General features: G+C 40.5%; 2 protein-coding genes across 5 annotated transcripts in view; one reads left to right on the top strand and one right to left on the bottom strand.

Annotated features, from left to right (window-relative positions):
- Window positions 1-12572, bottom strand: part of ranbp10 (RAN binding protein 10) — a 50006-nt gene extending 37434 nt beyond the window's left edge. The window contains exon 1 of the mRNA XM_050072982.1: window positions 12234-12572. Within this exon, the coding sequence (XP_049928939.1) occupies window positions 12234-12432 (199 nt within the window). The 5' untranslated portion in view covers window positions 12433-12572. The remainder of the gene's footprint in view (window positions 1-12233) is intronic.
- Window positions 12573-13028: 456 nt separating this feature from the next.
- On the top strand, window positions 13029-20009 carry tsnaxip1 (translin-associated factor X interacting protein 1). 4 transcript variants are annotated; one of them, XM_050072987.1, is made up of 11 exons: window positions 13029-13438; window positions 13571-13673; window positions 13877-14017; window positions 14113-14206; window positions 14481-14599; window positions 14974-15115; window positions 16838-17004; window positions 17106-17219; window positions 17778-17887; window positions 18116-18239; window positions 19576-20009. In XM_050072987.1, the coding sequence occupies exons 1-11, from the start codon at window positions 13383-13385 to the stop codon at window positions 19663-19665; spliced, it is 1260 nt and encodes a 419-aa protein (XP_049928944.1). In that variant the 5' UTR covers window positions 13029-13382; the 3' UTR covers window positions 19666-20009. The 4 variants fall into 4 exon arrangements, with proteins under 4 accessions (XP_049928944.1, XP_049928942.1, XP_049928940.1 ...); XM_050072985.1 differs by having other exon boundaries at window positions 14481-14677; window positions 16841-17004; XM_050072983.1 differs by having other exon boundaries at window positions 14481-14677.
- Window positions 20010-22786: the final 2777 nt, after the last annotated feature.

Here is a 22786-nt window from a genome sequence, read left to right as displayed (position 1 = left end):
ACTGGTGGCGATCACTTGTCAGCCGTGTGACAGTATTCTGTTAGGGCCATGACTTTTACTGAACTACTGTGCTTTCACAAGCTTTTGTTTCTTATCCCCGGGCCTATGTTTGACGAACAAGCTCCTCTTTGTCATACTTCACTTTCAAGGACGTCTTATCAAATCCACATATCACAGCCTACATCACATCTAACAATATGACATGATGCACTAGGACCTTATCAGTCATGCACAGAGTAAGCTAGGACTGATTTTCTCCCAGTAATGCAGACTGCTATTAAGGTGACTTTTCTATAATGAGATTATATATGACATCATCTTCACTTTTTTTTGTCTCTGTGTGTAAAGATAATATACTTTATATACAGTCACTGGTACAGATCTGAGTAAAAAGGTCAAAGGGCTCATGCATTGTCTCTGGACCAATTAGACTGAGGCACAACAGTCATTACTGTCTGTTATTCTATATTCAGATGGCTGCTTATGCAATCCCTCAGGTCATGAGAGAGAGAAAGAGAGAGAGGTAGAGAGACTACCATGTTCAATAGTGTGTTGTATAACTACAGTAAACATGTGCATCCCATTCTGTTACATGTAATCACACCATTGACTGAGTTCATCTGTCCTGATAAAGTCATTGTGAGCTCTGTGTGTGTTTGTATGTGCATGCATGAAATGTAGATAGGCTGTAACCTTAAACGAAGCAGCTGGCTGTCAGCAGACACCTTGAGGCCGTTGCTGTGTGTGTGTGTGTGTGTGTGTGTGTGTGTGTGTGTGTGTGTGTGTGTGTGTGTGTGAGTGAGTGAGTGAGTGAGTGAGTGAGTGAGTGAGAGAGAGAGAGAGAGAGAGAGAGAGAATGGAATTTCCAGCTACTAACACACAGCCAGCTAGAAACATGCAAAGACATACAGTAATGATCAAATACGCTAGTCGACTGAATCTGAGCTCAGTGTTGTGGTCTATATTTAACTATGACATACTTCTGCTTTTTTTTTTTTTTTTTTTTTTATGTAACATTTACGCTTGTGGTGATTTTCTCGCTCATGCAGTCATCACCATACTGTGTGCAGACAATGTTTACAGGAGACAAATGTCATGCAATAATTCCCTAAAACTGTTACCACCATTATCATGATATTAACATGAACTACATTATAATTTGCAGAACATTATTAGTATATAAAAATATACACATATTTGTGCATCAGTGTCATCAAGTAAAAAGCCCTAGGAAAAACCAAAGACTTTTGTAGACTGATTTACCAGTCTATATAAATGTCAATTTCAGATATCTGTTTAAAAAACTGACATGTTATTAATATATTTTCACATGTAGAAATTACACTTTGACAAGTCAAAACAGATTTAGATAACTTTAATTTAATTAGAGATATCAGTAATTCACTTTTCTCTAGTAAGAGTAATGGTCACAGATATCTACAGTTGAGTTTCCACATATTGTAAAAGACTAATTTTCCATTTTAGGCATCAACAATTGTATTTATGTCATGTCCAACATATAAACAAACCATTTCAAATATGTGGTCATTGTAACACTGAAGTACCACAAAGCCATTGGTCAACTTTTTAAATAGGCAATGTCTACCTGAAAATGACAAAGTTCATTTCAGATATGCACATATGTCATTTAAGAGATCTGCAAGAACATTTTGACTCGTAAAAATTACAGGACAATGAATGTCGACTCAGAATTATAACACGTCGAAATTGAATTATAGACATCTGAAACTGAGTTTCAATAGAAGTCAATGGTAAAAGTCTACTAGTTGTAATAAAGTTACAGATATCTAAAAAAGAGCATTTACACTAGTAAATAAAGAAAACTAAAACAAGTAAAAAACATTCTGACTAGGGCAGAAATGATCATTGATTAGAACTGCAACTAGTCAAAATGAAATTACGTAAATTTCGGCTTGGATTTGTAACACGTCAAAATTGAATTATAGAGATCTGTAAGTGAATTTGAATAGAAGTCAGTGTTAAAGGTCAAGTAGTTGTAATTAATTTACAGATGAACATTTCTACTGATAAGAATTGATGATATAAAGAATTAAAATTTTGACTACAGAAAAATGAATTGTACGTATCTTTAATTAGAACTGCTACTAGCTGAAATTACATTATGGATATTTTGGTTTGGAACTAAATCTTGTCAAAAAGCAATTGTTGGTGTCTACAGTTGCTATTACCGCTACTGATTGAATGTTAAAAGGGCTTGCCATAATAAAACTGAATTCTGCCTATTCTACAACTCAACATATGTTTTCCATGTGACCAGCACGCCTGTGCGTGTGTGTGTTTGTGTGTGATTGTCTGGTCCAATGGTTGCAGCAACATTCATGGCATCTATTTTTAGCTGCTCCTCATGAGTCGTCAGTAGGCCAACAGGTCTCTTTACAGCTGCATAGATGGGTAGGAGAAATGGCTACTACTTTTAACAACACCTACCACCCCCTAAGTGAAAGCCTATTTTTATTTTAATTTTTGCATTTATAAAAGAATAAGCCACAACTGTAAAGTCCTGTAGGATTTTTCACATTGTCAGGTGATTAGAAGAAATAATCTGAGGGTATTCTAGAGACATATACCACCAACTACAAAAATATGCTACTACACCAGAACTCACAAACTTTCTCTTTTTACAACCAAACAGTACACTAAAGTATACTTCTGAAAACATCTGAGATGAGAAGTAGGCAATGCAGTAACAGAATCTTGATTCATATTTGATCAGCTCTGCCTACTTTTGACAGTTTGACCGCAGTTCATGAGCAGTGATTGACAGCTGCGTTAGAGACTCCTCGGCTATGATTGGTTGTTTTTGTTCACATGCAGTAATGCGTGCAGAAGCGTGAAAAGGTTATAGCATGGGCAGAGGAATATGATTTTTTCCCTCCACATATTATCTGTCTCATTTAATGTTGTGGATATAGTGACAGTTTAAGCAAATATGACGAAAGGGTGTTTTTTTTTTTTGTTTTTTTTTATAAAAGTCACCAACAACAGCTTTGAAGACTGTAAAAAAAAACGTGAAATAAAAAGTCCTACACCCATGGCTGAACTGTACAACATTTTTTAGCGTTGCTGACGTAACGTTATCACTGCAAAGTGCTGTCCTGTTTGTGATTATATCATATTGGAGCCAACCTCCCGCACTCAAGCCCATACCAGGTGACAGTCAGTTAAGTCTGTGAGGGTTCAGGGCTCAGGCCATCAAACCTGCCCACCAGAGGTCAAAGGTCAAAGAATAATGTCCTGTTCTTACCACACAGCATTGTGAGGCCTTAACTGCTTACTGAGAAACCGGAAATCTCCTCCAGGTTCTAGCCTTGACCACAAGCAGGGGAGAAAGTGCAAAATCTATCAATTCAATAACAGTACAATAAAGGCCTCAGTGCAACATTGTCCTCTGCCTCTTCCTGTCAGCAGCAGCAGAGGAGTGATTAGCATTATGTGACCATCGAAGAAGAGAGTCAGTACAAGACACATTCATAATGTCTACAAGTACATTGCAATCAGTACAGAATATACAAACACTAATTTGACTTGATGAAAAGACTCACTGCCATGTAAATAAAAGTCTTGCTTATTTTTTCACCTGACCCCCTTCTTAACAGACAGATCTTGTCCTGCACACACAGTCCTTGCATGTAAGAAGCAAGCAAACTCTAGCTTAAGTTCTCAAAAGACAACAGCCCCTTGTTTTGGATGCCATGCTTGATTATTACATACATTGTTAGATTGATTAAAGAAACGCTGACTGACTACATAGTCTAAACAACTCTCACCAAACCCAACTCCCAACGTGGGAAGCTCTTCTGAGCACACAAGCTCAAACAAGCCAATGGTAAACCATCTTTTTAGTATGAATGTTACTGGTGGCTGGTATAGACGGTCAAGCGTTTTCTTTTGCAAAGAAAGATTATTTTAACAGAAAGGCATGATGGCCAAAAATATGTAAAGAAGTTGGAATAATGCTGAAAAACTTAGACCCTACACACCCATGGAACATTTACACAGGTGTTTTCACTTTTGATCCCTGATTAGACATCTCCACATGACTATGACGGCATGTACAAACTGCATGATTGTTATTTTCTTTACTCCTATTGGTTTTGTTGCAGCAGGAAGATTTACACCTTTAAAATTCTAAGTTAACAAACTGAAAATGCGTCTTGGGTGATCAGATCACAAGTGGACAACTTTAAGTACAGGTGTTCTCAATGTGTCTTGAGATCCGATAGCTCAGACCACGTTCAGAGGTGATCTGGGCCATATATGGCCACATTCTTTCAGCAGTGTGTACACTAATGTGTCCTTTTGGGCCACATTGAAGGACTGCTGCTCATTCTGCTGAGATCCCTACTTCTCCAGCTCCGTGCCAGAGAAGCAAACTTTCTGTTGCTGCCCTTACACAATCTAGACAGACGCAGCGCTGAAGAAGCCTCCGCCCGGAAAACAGTTTAAAGTTGCCCAGCTAGTACAAGCTAACACAGCAGCTGCTGTTCTAACAAACTCAAACCTACACCAAAATGTCTCTACTCCGTCATTAAATGCAATAATAGGTAATGTTAGCAGTGTGATGCTAACAGTATGCCCTGACACTGTGTGTGTGTGTGTGTGTGTGTGTGTGTGTGTGTGTAGGCAGACGCTCATTAGACTCACAAGTCAGTCTTTAGATGCTTTGCTTAACTAAAGATTGATGTCTTTCTCCCTGATTTTGTGTTTAGATGGGCGGATACAATTTCAGAGTTTAAAAAAAACTTGCTACGTTGTAGAACCAATAGTAAATCCGCAGGGCGGTCCTTCGGTGGCTCGCTGAACTCTTGTGCTCGTAAACAGTCCGACTGCGTTAAAAGTTTAGAACAACGTCGCTGTAAGTCCTTCATTTCCACAATCTCGTGGACTGAGCACACGTTTGATAAAACGGAGTTAAATCTCTCGGTATCCATTTTCAAGCTCGGACAAGAAAAGGGGGAGCGCACATTTCCGGGAGGGCGTGTCCTTTTAAAAAATGCAAAAGGCGTTGCTTTGTTGCCGGCCGTTTTCTCCAGTGTGTTAAACACACTTTAGAAAGGAGTGTCCCCAGACTATCAGAAGGCGGAGATCTCTGATTGTCTGGTGGCGAGACTAGACGCTCATCAACTGTCCCCAGAGCGGAGCTTGCACTCCTGCAGCAATAGTCTCCTAATGATGGTGAATGAAAAGGTGTATGTGTTTATTTGCATTTAGAGCAGGGGAGTGAGATCTGATCACAAATAGTCACTTGAGATGCCTGTGGAGATGCATTCTAATACCAGGTGTGAACAGACAGACTTAGAGCTGTCCTCTTGAGATCAGATCACCAAGAGACATGTTAATATCAGGTGTAAACAGGCTCTTTTATTGACCGAATCACTGTAACATTGTGCTAATAGCAATCACTTCAGGGAAGACAACTGGCAATTGATTTGAAATGCAGAGATATGTTAAATCAGCAAACTTGTTTCCTTCTGTTGTCAATTTCAGCCATAACTGTAACATTTAAAGATATATTGTCAGACACTGTGGTCCAACCTATCTGACATTTCTTGCTTATTTTATGTACTTTGTTGCTTTGCTAGTGTCGTTGATTAACCCACTCTCCTAGAATGTAAGTTAAACAATATTCTTCTGTGGACATTTTCTACCCAGAAGTTATTGTCATCAAACATTGTGATTCAGTCTACAGACCATTTCATTGCTATTCTTTTGGTAGGGCATCAGCTTTGATTCCTGTGTACTTCCTGTCAGCTACTGCATTAACAAACTTCCCAACAGGGAAAACAAAAGGGGCCAACTGACCCTTTGCTAAGCCCCTCCTACTTGTGATGGCAGTGTACAGATGAACAGTGTTTGGCTTCCCCCTGTGCCACCAGCACCTGAACCTCCTCTGCTGGTGGACGGGCTGGGAGCTCTGGGTGAAGCCAAACACCGTTGATCTGGACACAGTACGATAACACACAGCTGGTTGAATATCAGCAAAGTTTCCCTGCTTCCCTTCACTGGTTCCTGTAGAGCAGGCTAGGTAGCAGGTGTTGTAGTCATTAAAAAGCAAAAGTAGCATGTGTATACATTCAGTAGGCTATATCTTCAGTAGGTAGCTAGTTAGCTAGCTCGCTAACCCTAAACTTTTCAGCATTTGATTTGGTTTTGGAATGGTGAAGAAACGTGTATATCCTTCCAACCTCTCCACGTAATGAATATCATTAATACACATGCCCTAGGCACAGCATTTAGCTCCAAATCCACAAAAGCAGCCTGCAAATGAACAAAATCTGAAACAACTGCACAAGGGTCTATAGGGCAGAGCTGTGTAGTTGTTGGACCCTTGTCAGAGCTGGCCACTGCAACACTGTGATTGGCCAATCTGCCCTCAAGGGACAGAACCTGGAGAAGAGTTCATTCTAATGTTTCTGTTGTTTAGTTCGAAACGGTTTATAGCACTTTAACCAAGCAGCAACCTCCAGAGGTGGAAAATGAAGCCAACGTGGAAATGCCAAAAACTGCAATTTCTTCTAATGGCCACTTGAGGGTGGCTTCTAAAGCCAGTTACTCCTTATAGACCCTCAACTCAGCCTGGGAAAAACAAGGTTTTGGTCTCTGTAGCCATTTTCCCTATTCATGACAACTGCGAGGGGGGTGATTCTTCAGACAGCTCACTTTAAACTTCATCAAGGCTTAAAGTTACACATAACTGAGGGCGTTGTCACTTTGAGTAAAGGGCTAAGCTGGGGTCTGCTAAGCGTCACGACAGTCTATGAGTCAGATCTGCCCTCGCTCCTCCACACCTCCACCTGCTTGTCCAAATATGGCTTGTCTGGCTCCAAAACAAAAACAAAAATCAAGATGGCAACATCCAAAATGCCCAACACGAGGCTTCAGAACAGGAGTCCAGTACCAATAGGTGATGTCACGGTGGCTGTATCCATAATTTTTATACAGTCTATGGCTTTTACCAAAAGTGTTCTGTCATGTGCCACAAACCCCAGCATACACCCATGGTGGTGGAGTTACCTTTCAAGGTGCTGGCCACTTGGCTGGGAGCAATCAGGGTTTGAGGTTTTGATCAAGAATACATCCAAATGTGAACGGTCGGATCCGAGAATTGAACCATCCAGTCTGTGATTAATATACAATCCACTCCTGACCCAACGCCCTCTGTATTAGTACATGGAGTTTAGATACTTAACAAACTTAAACCTGAACAGAAGTCTAATAAACCAGCATCATTGAACACATCTGGGTGAATGTATGGGGCCTTTTAAAACAGTGAACTACCTTAACTACTCTCTTAAAATGTTGAAAGCTTGTCCTAAAAAACTCTCTACTGCCTTATTGGGAATCAAAAGAATGTTTTTTAGAGGTATTTCACATCCATCACATAAATAAATTACAAAGTCTGGAATTGGATAAGTACAGTAGATATGGTTTAAAACAATGAACCACAGCTAAATACAGTGGTCCCAGCTCTGTTCCAGTCTTCTTTCACTTCACCTACAGTAGCATCACTTGACGGAAATACAATGCATCCACAAGAAACCTCAGAAAACTGCTGTTAGCAATAACATTGATGAACATGCAGCTAGAATTTCTAACTTCTAGCATTACTTGAATGTTGCTTTTAATATCTAGGGCACCCCTTTTTTACTCTCTGTGTTAAAGGAGCAGGGGGTTTAATGAACTTGGACAAGTCCAAGGTGTCCTGAAGGGGCGGCTCTGGGATAATGGGCCACTGGAGCTGTTACTATGAGCAATTAGGTCCTTGTATAATTGGACCAAAGGCTTTGTCTTCATCCTTGGCACTTCGTCAAGCGCTTTCTCGATAGATGACTCCATTGTGCTTTGTCATTCTGGTTGTAATTTTCAAGGACAAAATTGTAAGGTGCAGCCAAAAACTGGAGGATGTCGGGTCTTCTTTGGTGACCTCAGGATTGCATGTCAGATTTTTTTTTCAGATGATTTAGTTCTGTTAGCTTTGGGGACATTTGCCTCTGAGTGTGCAGTCGCTGGGATGAGGGTCAGCACCTCAAGGTTCATGTAAGGAGAAGGTGAATTATCCCCAATGGATTTGGAGCGAAGTGCTGCCACAAGTGCAGAATCTTAAAACTGCATTAATTAATTTTTTTCCCCCTTGGGGGCTGTGCAACAAATTGAGATCTCAACATTTGTATATGACTGACCTTAAAAGTTGTTTTGATGAATTTGTTAGCAGACAACTTCTTATTTACACATGCAGCAGACACAGAGCTATTAATTATTAATTTGCTATTAATTTTATGACGTGTCTGTCTTTCGCTTTGTGTTGGGGTGACTCCTGAAGGACATATCTGGCTCTTTAGCTGCTAGATGCTCCTATCCTTTGTTTACCAGCTAGTCACTAACTCTGTCTGTCAGCCATTTGGTGCTGGGCTGGTAGGATACAGTGGGTCTGTCAGAGTTTTGATGGTTGTTAAAATGGTTTACAGGCCAACAAAACAAACAAGACAATTGTTTAAAAGGAGGCTAAAATGCACATTTTACTTTCAACATCTGCATAGTCTCAAGAGTCAGCAGCCTATTTACACTGCCTCTTCAAGGAGGGAATGTTGCGCCATTATTTTTGCCTCGCTGTTCTATATAAAAGGTACAATCGCAGAATGAGGGAACAGAGTTGTCTCACCTTTAAGCCGGCAGCTGAGGTAGTAACAGTGTCGAATTGACGTCTGTAGGAACAGCCGGCATGGTGGGACACAGGTGTGATGCTCTGATGAGGCATTATGTGTGAAACCCACCAGCATTAGATTTTAAAAGCAGCTAGAAGCAGTTAGCAGCTAACTCAAAGAACAGCAACCAAAAATGTCCACAAATTGGGGAAACAATGAGACGCTGACATTGTTGTGTTACACCTCACACCCGTCACACACTGATGCAGCATTACGCAAGCATTGTTTGATCCTGTGTAAAAAAAGCACAGCTGGTATAATGAATGGGCTTCATTGCGGCCATATCACGAGATTTATACACTATACAAGCAACCTTTTTCACATTTCATAATTGTTTGATTGTTCACATAAAAATATTGATTAAAGCACCTTTAAGTACTTCACTGTATTTTTCAGTATGGGTAAAAAAAATGTATCACAAAGCTTCCAATCAACAGTTAAATCAACACCTGGCCAATAGCTTTGGGTAGTGACAGTAAGAACAGGATCAAGTGAAGTGACTAAAATGGGTTTCCTTCACAGCATGTTTGGGCTCACCAAGCTTCCAGACAGCAGGTGGTTACTGCTACATCTGCCACCCAGAGACAATGTTCTGTATTTTGAACGGGCGGTAATAGAGCCCAACACTGCTAATGTAGCTACTGACTACCTCTGATCCTATTATTGACCTGTACTACTGTAAATGATAAAGGTTGCAACTATCCACCTACTCTAATTTCATCACTTGCTCATTAAAATGGGTTGTAGCTTAAAATGAAATGATTAGCAACATGACATGCTTATAGAGGCTAGCTAATATCATAACCTAGATATTAGTTCAGAAGGAATAATCAAACTTTAAAGTTGCTTCAAGGCCATTTCTGTTTACCTTGGAATGAATGGAGACAACAACAACAGCAGTCTCTTGCTTCCTGGAGTCTTGTTTTCCAGGCAACCAGCAAAGACTACAGGAAGTGACTGTGCCGGACCAAGAAATAGTCAGGCAACTTAAATATGTCCTTAAACATCTTAGTCATTCTAGGGGATGATCGAAAGATGCATTGAATCTTAGCCATTCTATTTTTAGTCAGATAAATATTAATTCACACTTAAAAGAAACACAGACAACACTTTAGGGTATGCTGCAGTACATTAGGCATGTACAGAATGTTTTACTGCCTATATGTATAGCTCCACCTGTCAAGCAACTGTATCTGTCTTTCCACTGATCGATCCTTAAGGCCTATTAAAAGAACAATGATATCATCTCTGCATCAGAATAAAGCAAAGAAACCCTTTGAGAACGAGAGTGCTACAGTTTTTGTAAAAAACAAACAAACATTCAATTGGTGTCATCATAGGCTCGAAGTCAATATGTTTATGTGTTGCAGTGTTTATTTATGTATCTATCTGTTGAGACTGGGTACATTAATGTGTCTGTGCACAACAGGAATAGGTAGACACTGTGGCCTTGAACAGAGAAAATTGGCACACTGGTCAAAATAGCATTCAAACCACAAGGGTGAGGGAACAGAGCAGGAGCGAGAACTACCAGGAGGGGGAGAATTATCCTGCACACTCCAGAATAGACCTATTTATATATCATCCCTGAACAATCGTGCAGTGTCACTTAATCTGAGCACTTTTCATAGCCATAAAGACTCAATGGCCTACATAACGCCAACATGACATGACGTGTCTCATCTTCAGACAAACATGGGCTCATTCATCATTCTTTGGCCAATGCCACAGCTGTGACAAGTGCATTTGTAATTCTAGTCAGAATGCCAGATTCTCAATACAAGTGATTATAATTGAAGGCTAGATGAAAAAAACCTTTGTCACAAGTCTTTTCTGTCACATTTTCAACAGAAATCAACATGGAGCATAACAGCATCCACAAAAAATTCCAACACCTCTGATAAACAGAATGTAGGCTGATATTAAATTTGACCACTGCTCACAGCAACAGCAGGGCCCTGATCCATTATGCATCAAATAATCTGTGGGTTATATCTGACTATCTGCCCGAGAGTCTTGATTTTAACAAATAATAGGCCTTTCCAGCTATTCACAAACAGCAGGACCATTACTACGTACGTGCCAAATAGCTTTTCAAAATGGGTTACACAGCCTTCCTGCATCCTCTCATCCTCTGCATGTTTTACTGATGTAAACAGCCAGCAGGGCCCAAAGTGGCCTTGCAGTGCCTCTGTGGGGATTTTTCACAGTCTGAGATGCAGGGCTAGCTTGCCTGCTACTGGGGGGCTGCCCTGACGCGTCGCCTGACGAAAAATAACAGAGCAGGCAAAAGACAGAGACTTCACACAGAGTCACCTTGTTTTGATTTAGGAGCTGGATGTATAAAATAATCCAGCGGATAGGCCTGACAGTCCTCACTGACGAGTTTTAGCCATCCGAATAAGTGATTGACTGCACCGTCAGATGAGTTAAGTTACTGTTATTGTGAAAATGCCCAAACCTGCCGATACCGAGGATTTATTTCAAGATCGGTACATCTGGCCTAATGCAATGCGCAGAGGCCTCCTCCCTCACAGCAGCTGTTGAAAACGAGCTGGCTGCCTGCTGGAGGTTGGACATGAGACTGTTGTTGAGCTCAGGGCACATACAGATCTGAATGGAGTTGGACCGGTTGCTTCCAGGCTGGAAAAAATGATTTACGAAATTCTGGAAAAGACTTCTAGAACACTGCCACTGAAACCACGCGAGAAAAACACAACAATGCAATTTTTATTCTATTTTGGTGCTTGCTGTTGTCAAAAAACTGAACAATTGCAGCATTACCTTTAGTGCTAGCTACATTGTAATATGTTAACAACAACTTTGGCTCGTGTCCATCTTGTAGTCAGCTTCTCCCACTGTTCTAGCCCCAATACAATATTAGTCACAAGGAACAGCTAGGTTGGCTAACGTTAGCTAGTTAGCCACAAGGCTAACTACTGTATTTGCTTAAGAGATAGCTTGCTGTTAGCTAGCTCCTGTTTGTTAAATACCATTAGTTAGCTTATTGGCAGACCCCTGTCTATGCGTCGTTACTGCTACCAATGCCCCCCTTTTCCAGTACAAACTATGGAGAACGTCAGACGCACGGTCAGTTTACTGCAAACAAATAACGTCATAAATAAACAAAGGAGAGCCGTGTTGTTGAAGGTGAATTTCAGCGTGGTGGTAATAAGACCAACTGTCAGGGTTAGCGAGTTCACTGTCACCCATTTGGGCATTCCTCTGCTCATTTGTGAAACAAAGCAAGGTTACAGGACAGGAGAGGCAGCTCAGACTAGATTTACCAGGAGTGCACACACACACACACACACACACACAATCAACATAATCGCATACTGTGTGTGTGTGTGAGTGAGTGTGTGCGAGTGAGAGAGGGAGAGAGAGAGAGACCCCCCCTCCGCAACAACACAGTGACATATTTGAGCTGAGACCCTCTGCTGTTGTGACTACTTGCTCAAACCATCAGGGCTGAGGCAGCTCTCTAACCTTTGTAATGGACCCGCAGGTTGTTCTGTGACAGCCCAATGTAGCTGTATTTATCCTTGGGGCTCCAGGATCGGGGTAAAGGGGTCTCTTCCTCGTTCACAGCCGGGTAGAGCCGTTTCAGTCGCTCGTTCAGTTCGTGTTCCTGGTAATTAAAAGCAGGATCCCCTAACGGCAGGCTTCCCGCTCCAAGCTCTGCCATTTTGGCCTCTGTTTTGTATCTTATTGTTCGTTCTTTCTATCCAAAGCCCCGTGTCAGTCCGCTTGAGCTGTAGGCTGAGAGTGAGAGGGACTGAGGGGAGAAAATAGCAGCGGTGTGACATCCCCGGATAAGCAGCAGAATGTACTGTAGGCTGGAACAGTGCCGCCTGGGTACTGTAGTTCAGCTGCACGCTCGCCTTTATGATACTGACTCTAGAAATGACTACACAACTCCACCACGGTCATCCTGGTTTAGGGCTTCCACTGAGAAAGGGAGCTAGGAAATGTAGTTTTTGAGCTGTTAAATTTACAGACCGTTTTTTAGAACATTATATAATTTTATCATCGTCTCTAATTTTATCCACATGTAGCACATGTATTAGAGGAAGTGTGAGATAAATATCTTTGCTAGCTAGATGAAAAAAAGAAAAAGTGTATTTTTTGCTAAACATGCCTACTCCTAAAGACAGTTTCGATGCAACTAATTTTAGCATATGGTGTTTTGCTTTTTTTACATGCCGTTACTCCTATATCACATCATCTAATTATTATAATTATTGAAAGTTGTAGTTTTTATATGGTATTTATAAAGTAGGTTACCCGTTTGTTCATTTATTCATCACAAAGATATATTTTGGAACTAGTAAGGGTGGATGGTATACACATACGCGTTTTAAAAAGCAGCATTTTCCCGTAATTACAAAGTGTATCTCTATTTTCTGTTCGTGAGTAAAGTTTTCATCTTATACAATTTGAAATCTAGTTAGGCGCGCTACGGTCTACTTTGTGGGGTCTTGCTGCGTGCCATGTCCTCGTTACCATGGAAACCCTGTTACAATGCTGTGCCCTGTGATGCTAAAGCCAGCCTTGAGCTAAACGGACCAAATTGAACGATTTTAAAGGGGGAAGAAATTGCTATGTTATTATTTACCTTTCATAAACTCACTTGTGATGTCACCGCATAAAGATATTAAATTTCCGCCTTTGACACCATCACAAAAACAAAGGCAAGTAATTAAAATATTGTCATACAGCGAAAAAATTATAACTGTTATTGTGACTAGCTAACTAAATATAGCTTTAAATATATAAACTACAGTGTTCAATGATACTTAGCTCTGTTTTTGTTTTTATTATAGACTTACATATGACCATAGACTACAAAATGACACTGTCCAGACATCAGAAGAAAGCCAAGGAGAAAGTGCTGGTGTTGTTTCTGCACAACGTGCAGCGAGAAATGTAAGCAAACCAGGTGGTTCATCAAACCTGGCAGAGTTTCATTCATTTAAAAAAACTTATTTGTATTACTGATAATGAATAATAGATCAAGTATTTTAATTGTTGTGAAGATGATTTTTCAAAATGCCCAACCACTGTCTCCCCTGTTCCACTGTCACTGTCTAAACACTTTGTGTCTGTGTGTGGTGTGATCAACCCTATAGCTGTGCTGGACTGGTAGCAGTTACATTTATGCTGGACCAGGAAGAAAGCCTGAACTACTGATGCACCTGGAGAGCTATGTAAACAAGGAGCTTCATACTATCAGCTCCCATGAGCCAAATTTTCAGGAACTGAAACTACAGGTGTTGTGTTATTGTTTTGATACCAGAGGAAATACCATACACACCTTTCCTTGTCAGAGAGAGTGCTCACATAGCGTAATCTGCTTTGGCCACAGGTTTACCGTGATGTCTTTGGTCTTTTTATCAAAGAGTTCAGAACCTACCAACCCCTTCTTTCAGCCATCAAAAAGGAATATGAAAACACTTTAGGTCAGTACCTCTATGCTGAATCAGGCTTTGAGTATCATTAATGTGGAGCTGCAGCTGTAATTTTTTTTTTTTTTTTATCAATATTTTTGTCATTCTATCAGGTTGTTTTTTCAGTTTAACAAAATGACACATGCCCATCACAACTTCTTAGATCCTGAAGTGATTGATGTCCTCAAATTGCTCAATCATTCACTTTTACTTTTGCAAAATCATTGTTTCAGCAGTATAGTTTCATGATCGACCAGTTGAATGCCTTTGTTTTTAATCTGTTCAGCATATCAGCAGGATCAAATCCGACAACTTGAACCACTGCGATCCCATCTGAGGCTGGTGACAGAGGAATGTGACAGGAAGATTCAAGCTCGCTGGGCAGAGGAGCAGGCTGAGATTGAGGTTTTGAAAAGGGAGAAGCAGCAACTGCAGAGGGACATTGAGGCCATGAGGGAGAAAGAAAAGGCCATGCAGGCAGTGGTACATGAAGTACTTGTAAAGTGGTGTTCTAACCACTATTCATTTATTCAGCTATTATTCATGTGACTTTTAAGGAATACAATTTGGTGTGACTAATTTCCATATGAAATCCCTCTTTTAGGTATTATCCTGAACATTTTCTCTCAAATGTGTATGAAAAACCTATTTAGGTTTACAGGTAGAGATCCCCTTATCCCAAAAAATGATTTGTTTGAGATTCAGTTCAGACAGGAAGGTCGATGCTGGATTACCATTATCTTGTCTTGCCCACCCCACTGTCTTCTATCCTTTTCTAGGTGGATCATCTGCAGTCTGAACTCTCCAACCAGTATCTGCAGTACCGGGAGGAGCGTGATGCCCGCAAGTTGCTGATCTGGCAGCTTAATGACCTAAGAAGAGGATCTGTGAAAGAGGAGCATCCTGCAGATGGAAACACAGGTACAGCTGCAACTATTCTGCAATTATTCTATCAATTGACCAACTGAAAATTAATCAAAAAATTATGTTGATATGTGGTGTGGTGGTTAGCACTGTCGCCTCACAGCAAGAGGGTTCCCGGTTCGATCCCGGGTGTGGGAGCCCTTCTGTGTGGAGTTTGCATGTTCTCCCCGTGTCAGCATGGGTTCTCTCCGGGCACTCCGGCTTCCTCCCACAGTCCAAAAACATGCAGATTGGGGACTAGGTTAATTGATAATTCTAAATTGTCCGTAGGTGTGAATGTGAGTGTGAGTGGTTGTCTGTCTCTATGTGTCAGCCCTGCGATAGTCTGGCGACCTGTCCAGGGTGTACCCTGCCTCTCACCCGATGTCAGCTGGGATAGGCTCCAGCCCCCCCGCGACCCTCAAGAGGATGAAGCGGTTAGAAGATGAATGAATGAATTAATTATGTTGATAATCATTTCAAGGTTTTGTTTTTTTTCCCCAAAAAAAATCCTGTGGTTGCAGCTTTTCAAATGTGAATATTTCCTGTTTTTCTACATTTGTAAACTGAATATGTTTGGATTGCAGACCACTGGTCGCACAAAACAAGATATTTGAAGACTTCAACTTGGGCTTTGGGATGTGATGTGATGGGCATGTTTTACCATTTTCTGACATTTTATAGATCAAATGAAGAAAATAACAGACAGATTAATCAGTAATGAAGATAATTGTTAGTTGCAGCCCAGCCCAGCATTGTATATACTTTTTATTACACTGTATTCCTCAGAAAAATCACCCACTGACTTACAATTTATGTCTATAAAAGAACAGTTCAATATTATTAATATTTTACAAGTGATGGAATGTATTAATCAACATGCACTTATCCACATACCTAGTAACTACATACCAATGCACTCATTCGCACATTTAGTACACATTTAGTCATGTATTAGATATACAGTATGTCACCTCTGATCTGGTTATATTATTAGGAACACTGTGTTAAATATTTTTAAAAAATAGAGTAGGTTTAGGCCCAAACATATTGGAGGGACAAGTTAGACCATGACTGTGCATCTCCAGACTTGCCCAAGACATTACACTATTATGAAGTCGTATCCAGACATGCCTGGGCAATACACAATTATGTTCTGGCTTTAGTGGGAAGGATTAAGGAAAAGAGGTGGAGACTCATTAGAATTTCCACAGGCATAAAAGCGCAGAGAGTGAGTCTTCAGACTGGTTCCGGAGCCTGACTCACAAGTTGTATGTTTTGTTGCCTGTGAACACATTAAACTCAATTGCACCTGATCCTGAGTGTCTCCAGTGACTCCTGGAGTACTGCCTTCTTGATTCGAAGTTATATTTGAGGAAAGAAGACAAGTTTTGAACAAAGGTGTCGAGGCGAGGTCTGGAGTCAAATCAAATAATTTTTAAGCACTGGGGAGGGACTGATTTGTTAGGATGATTTGCATTCTGCTTAAGAAATAAGCTCTTTTAGTGATAACTCCCTCTGTGCCGTATGCTCCTTGGCTCCAATACTACCTACATTTGGTATGAATTTTTCCCAGTCACTCAGGGAGGCTAAAGGAAAATATATTTGTGGCTCTGGGGGGAGTCAAGATAAAAAAACAGAAGAAGAAACAAAGTCCCCAGCCCCTACCGCCTCTCCTCAGATAAATAACAAACAGTCCCTAAGCTCATTTTGGTCTAAAATTTGTTTCCATTGTGAAAGAAGAGGCTAAGGACCCTGTGGAGCTGCAGCTCGCCCTGAGGGTGTGTCGGGAGGACCTGACTAAAGCCCAGGAGGAGCTCAACAGGATGAAGGCAGACTACTGGGATGTCGTGCCAAAACGCAACTGGGACACCCTGGAACAAACACACAAAGAAAACCTCCTGCAGGTGGCACATGGACACATACTGTACACACAGTACACACCTGCATGTACACATCCGTAGAATTCATAATTGCAAATCTTAACAGTATCTTTCGTGGTGTCTAGCTGAAGACGCTGCAGGGTGACTTTGATCAGTTGAAGGGTGAGTATGACACCCTGCTGAAGCTCCATAAAAAAGGCAGCATGCAGAAGGAGACACATGACCCCAGCACTGTGCAGGTACTTTATCAAACCTATTGGATCAAAAGTGGGCACAATATGTTGTGATCAGCAGATATTGAGTTGTGTTTCCAGATTTACAGTAAAGGTGATCATGTGTGAATGTATCTTAGCTTATTGGCTATGCTAATTTATTTGTTTCCAACCCTAAAAACATAACACATTCAATCCAAAATAGATAAATGTTTGCACACAGATTTGTTTTGATGAGTTATACTAACCTTATTTAAAAAGTAAGGTATTTGCTTTCTTGCCAAGAGTGATATGAAAAGATTGATACCTACCACTGTCATGTCTGCATGTATTCAATATGTAGCCAAAGACAGTTAGCTTAGCTTAGCATAAAGACTAGAAACAGGGAATGCCAGCCTGGTTGTGTTCAAAGGTGAACAAAGATCCAATTACCTTTCGACCTTTAGACAGAGCCAGGCTAGCCGTTTCCCCATTTCTTTGCTAATGCTAAGCTAACCATTTACCGTCTCCAGCTTCATATCAGACTAACAAAAATCGTAGCAAAAAGGCGAACAAGCAGTTTAAAGGCTGTTTGTTGTTTTTCAGATGGATGAGAGTGTGTCCCAAGGGCAAAGCCAGATTCAGCCCAACCACCTAAAAGAGCCGACCAACTCTGATGCCCCTGAGATCAGCACACTCACTGTCCAGGAGTTTAGGTGATATAAATAGATGCATGCAGGAGCACACACACAATTGTTGTCGAGTCAGTTTTCTGCACATAGCCTAAAATCTCAAACTGTGCAACGTGTGACTCCCTGTATCCTCAGACCATCAGTTCAGATAAGAGAAAAACTTCTGGAAAAAAAGAGTTTTTGTTCTCTATGGCTGTCTCTGTTTTTCTCTGTCAAAAAAAGAGTCTTTTGTGTATATGCACGTATGTATAGGGCGGCCCTGAGGACAGCACTCCCTCAGAAGTCAGATGAGGAAATAGATGAACTTGTGGCCTCGGCTCAAAGCGAACCAGACAGCAGCAATGACACCATCTCTTCTCAGAGACTCCACAGCCTGGTACGTACCAGCAAAGGTTTCACTGTCTTGTCAGTCTGATCGTACTTAATATAATTCACTAAATGTGATCCATGTCTTGCATCTGCGGCCATTCTAAGACCTTTGTGCTCTCGTGTGAGGAAAACACAGAATTACACTTAAACATTTTACAGAAATTGTGGCTACATAGACCAACATGGACATCTTAGTAATGCAGTGTGAAATACTGTATGCAATAGATTCAGGAAGTATTTTGACCCCTTCACTTTTTTCACATTTTGTTATGTTGACGCCTTTTGCCAAAAACCTTTAAATTCATTTTTTCCTCATCAATCGACACTCAGTACCCTAAAATGAAAGAGTATGAACATGTATTGAACATGTATTGAACATGTATTAAAAAAAAACCCTGAAACATCACATTGACATAAGACTCTTTGCTGTGACGCTTTAAGTAGACCTTTTCAATTTCAATCAACTTCAATTTTATTTATAAAGCCCAATACACATTTGCCTCAGAGGGCTTTACAGCATACGACATCCCTCTGTCCTTAGGACCCTGACAGCGGATAAGGAAAAACTCCCCCCAAAAAAACCCTTAATGGGGAAAAAAATGGTAGAAACCTCAGGAAGAGCAACTGAGAAGGGATCCCTCTTCCAGGACGGACAGACTTGCAGTGGATGTCGTACATAACAGATCAACATGATAAATTAACAGTAATCCGTATCGCGTGATCGCAATATAAGTTAACCTGCGAGACAGTGGAGCACAAAGGCTCCGGAGAAGAAGCCGAGTTAGTGACATGCAGTAGAGCCGAGTTAGCGAGATGCAGTAACAGGACATGAGTGTTAGCAAAGGAGAGAGAGAGAGAAGGAGAGAAGGTGCTTGGTGTATTATAGGAAGTCCCCCGGCAGACTAGGCCTAAGTCAGCCTAACTAGGGGCTGGTACAAGGCAAGCCTGAGCCAGCCCTAACTATAAGCTTAATCAAAAAGGATAGTCTTAAGTCTAGTCTTAAATGTGGAGATGGTGTCTGCCTCCCGGACCGTAACAGGAAGATGATTCCACAGAAGAGGAGCCTGATAGCTGAAGGCTCTGGCTCCTGATCTACTCGACCACGAGTAACTCTTTTTCACAGCAGACTGTGACACCTTTTGTTAATACAACTGATTGGACATGATTTAGAAAGGCACACACCTGTCTAAGGTCTGATAGCATAAGGCTGCTACATAACAAAAAGTGAAAAAAGAGAATGGGTCTGAATACTTCCTGAATGCACTGTATTTTTAATAGAGTCTGAATAGTACTCTGCTCTCTCTCTCTAAGATTTTACTCTCATCACTTTAATGCTTCAACAGCTAGCAGAATCCACTGTGACGACCTTACCTCCAGTTCCTGAAGAATCAGAAGAAAATTCTGCATCAGATCACCTTCCAGCCAGCGACTGACTGATGTACTATTCATTTTATTAATTATTGGTTAAAAAGGTATAGGCCAACTTCAGCCTTAATTCTTGAATCATAGATTATTGATTATTCACACAACACATTTTTAAACATGTGCAAATATGCACAGTAATATTCCAATATCACTGTCTGCTATCAATTACTTAAAATCAAACAATGCTATTCATGTCTACTGTCATTAGAGTTGCAGCAGTACTCTCAAAATTAAGGAAATGTTTTGTGATTTGAGTGACCTGACATTGTGACATTGTTACAACCATGTGTACCTTGTGGAATGAGATAATATCATGCCAAATGCAACTTATCAAAATATGAATAAATCACTATATACTTGTAATGGTCATTCAGATTGTTTTTCATTAGTATGTTTCTTGCACTCTTAAAGGTCCAGTGTGTAGGATTTAGGGGCAGTACTAGTAGTCATAACTGTTTTTATCAGTTAATAATCACCTGAATATAAGAATTATAGTGTTTTTGTTACCTTTGATGAGCCGTTTATCTCTACATATGGAGCAAGTCCTCTCCCATGTGGTTTCTACAGTAGCCCAGAATGGACAAAGCAAACACTGGCTCAAGACAGGGCCATTCGCATTTTCATATTGGCCACCATAGTTCTCCTACACATTTGGCACACGGGAGAAGTTTCAGCAATGCAACCTCACTGCTTAATGCCACTAAATTTTACACACTAGACCGTTTAAGCTTGAAATGCATGTTTATCACCAAAATATTTGGTAGGTTTGGCAGCTCACACTTGACACTGTGTTTTGAACACCTCTTTCTTTACTTATTGCAACTTCCAATGCATGAATAACAAAAACAAGCAAACTTACTTTTTCTTGTTGGAATGACGCTGAAACTCCTCTCAGAGCCTCGTCTCAAGTCGGTGAATTGGATTTTGGCTCATGGTAGAAGTAGCACTGCGTGGTTGGGCGACATGGTGTAACAAAGGTAGAGACGGAATATTGTACTTCTACGAAAATTTGGATTAAGATAAACCAGTAAATCTCAATCCAAGCTGACATTATTCACATATTTTATATTCCTCGTTACATGCTTTCTTACATTCACCAAGCTTGTGAAACATCAACAGTCAGGTCACACTATTCATTCTGGTGTGTGTGAAGCAAAGTTGCGCCATAACTCATACAGTTTGAGAGCAGATAGCAGTGCAGACTGTATATATATGACTGTAATGTAACCACATAAGAGAAAGTGACGAAACCAGCTGGCGTCAAAACCCCTTGAAGTCTGGAGAAAAAGATTAATGAATGTGTTGCTGATGATAAAGTAGCCACCTCAGATAAACCCTTTTCAGTTATGGACAATAATCTGCCCATTTTACTGTTTATGATGACATCATGTTTGAAAATGTTCTCCAGTCCCTTTTCCCTCAAATGTTGCCCTGTCACATTGCCAGAATCTAGTCACATTTACTGAACCTTTTATAAGCAGCCACAATGTTAAATGCATGCAGGGGATTATGATGGTTTTATGTACGTTAACGTCACATAAACTTTAACTGCTGGAGCATGATCACAGACATCGTTTTTGAAGTGGCAGACTTGACTTTGGACAGTGAAGTTTTTCAAAACAACTAACTCAGACACAGAAAATTGTTATTATCTGAAAACCAATTAAAAATGATGTGAGATTTTAACAACATCTACATGTAAAGTTTGGTAAAATAATAGAGCTGTATTGTTCCCAACCCCACATACAAAAACATTTATAAAAAAAGTACATGCAAATTTGCAATTTTCATCGTCTTTCGTACTGCACCCGGGAAGGCTTTTGCCTTTTTGTTTTCTCTTACTCCAATGCTCTCCACATACACTCCACCATTTCCCTTATGTTTGATGGGGGGGACACATATTAAGGTAAGTGTCAATCTCTTCATTTCCTGCATTCTGGTGAATTTATTAAGTAAAGGAAAATAGACAATTCAACGGCAGGACAGTCTGTGTTGCTTTCAAATATGTATTCTCCTGTAGATCAGCTATTCTTAGTTAATGTTATCTCTGCTGAGTCAGCACACGTGGGCATGATTGGCTCTTCTGTCTTCTGTTATGTCGTGTGTTTGAGGAAGTAACCTCTATAAATGTACATGTGGCACCTACTCATGTCAATGACACATTCATTCATTTTAGTTAATTTGTAAACCACTGGACTTTAATAGCTCATATGTGGTGTCATATACACACACAGAGAGAATGGTTAACTTAGATAAGAAGAAACTGTGTCAAGGATTTGTTAGTTACTGATCGATGCATGTTGGGTCATTTTAGAATCTGTAGGGGGATTTTTTAACATTTTTGTTAAAAATGTTGTTATTATTATTTTTGCTTATGTTACTGTTTTGGACAATGCATATTTGTTTCTTTTGTGTTTAAATTGTGTTGGATTTTTTCATGTTTTACAAATAAAACTTAAGTGTTCTTATTTATTAGTAAAAATGTCTTGGTGCAAGCAATTTTTCAGGATATTTTTTAACAATTTATGCTTATAAAAAGTGATGGGGACAGACTTGTCCACTTCAAAAAGAGGTGGGGACATGTCCCCAGCATCCCCACTGTAATGACACCCACAGTGTTTTATTGCTTATTAAATCACTTTTTTAAAAATAAAAAAACCCTGCAGTAACTGATTTTTCCGGCCACTTCAGGGCAGCAGAGACATATTGTGAACATAACACTGACGTATCATTGTCCTCAAGAACCTGTTAGCAAACAGTTGCTTATTTATACATCTAGCCATTACAGAGCAATATTATCATTCTGGCCACGGGTGGATTTTTTGAGATTTCCGTTCTGCATCAAAGTACCAACCAACAGACTGACACTGCCAACCCTCAAGCCTGTGTGGTGAGATTACCTGCCAAAGAGGAACCAGTCTTTCCCACCCTGGCCACCACAAAAGGCTGCAGAACATCATTCTTCACTGCTGTGCTGGCTGTTGGGCAGTCCAGCACCACCAGACACCCACAAACATCTGCCACACATAGGCAGATCATAAAAAAATGGGCCCCTGGGCACAGACATGCAAAAGGCCCCACCGCCTGTCCTACATAGAAGCAAGACACAGCATTTGTACTGGTTTTGCC

The sequence above is a fragment of the Epinephelus moara genome, chromosome 20, assembly GCF_006386435.1.
Source record: "Epinephelus moara isolate mb chromosome 20, YSFRI_EMoa_1.0, whole genome shotgun sequence".
NCBI lineage: Eukaryota > Metazoa > Chordata > Actinopteri > Perciformes > Serranidae > Epinephelus > Epinephelus moara.
This window is presented reverse-complemented; position numbering and strand designations above follow the sequence as displayed.

Coding starts and splice junctions, on each gene's coding strand:
- tsnaxip1 (XM_050072983.1), top strand. CDS start 13,383: ATGTCACCGCATAAAGATATTAAATTTCCGCCTTTGACACCATCACAA. Junction 13,439..13,570: donor ACACCATCACAAAAACAAAG/GCAAGTAATTAA, acceptor TTTTTATTATAG/ACTTACATATGACCATAGAC. Junction 15,116..16,837: donor TCCTGCAGATGGAAACACAG/GTACAGCTGCAA, acceptor CCATTGTGAAAG/AAGAGGCTAAGGACCCTGTG.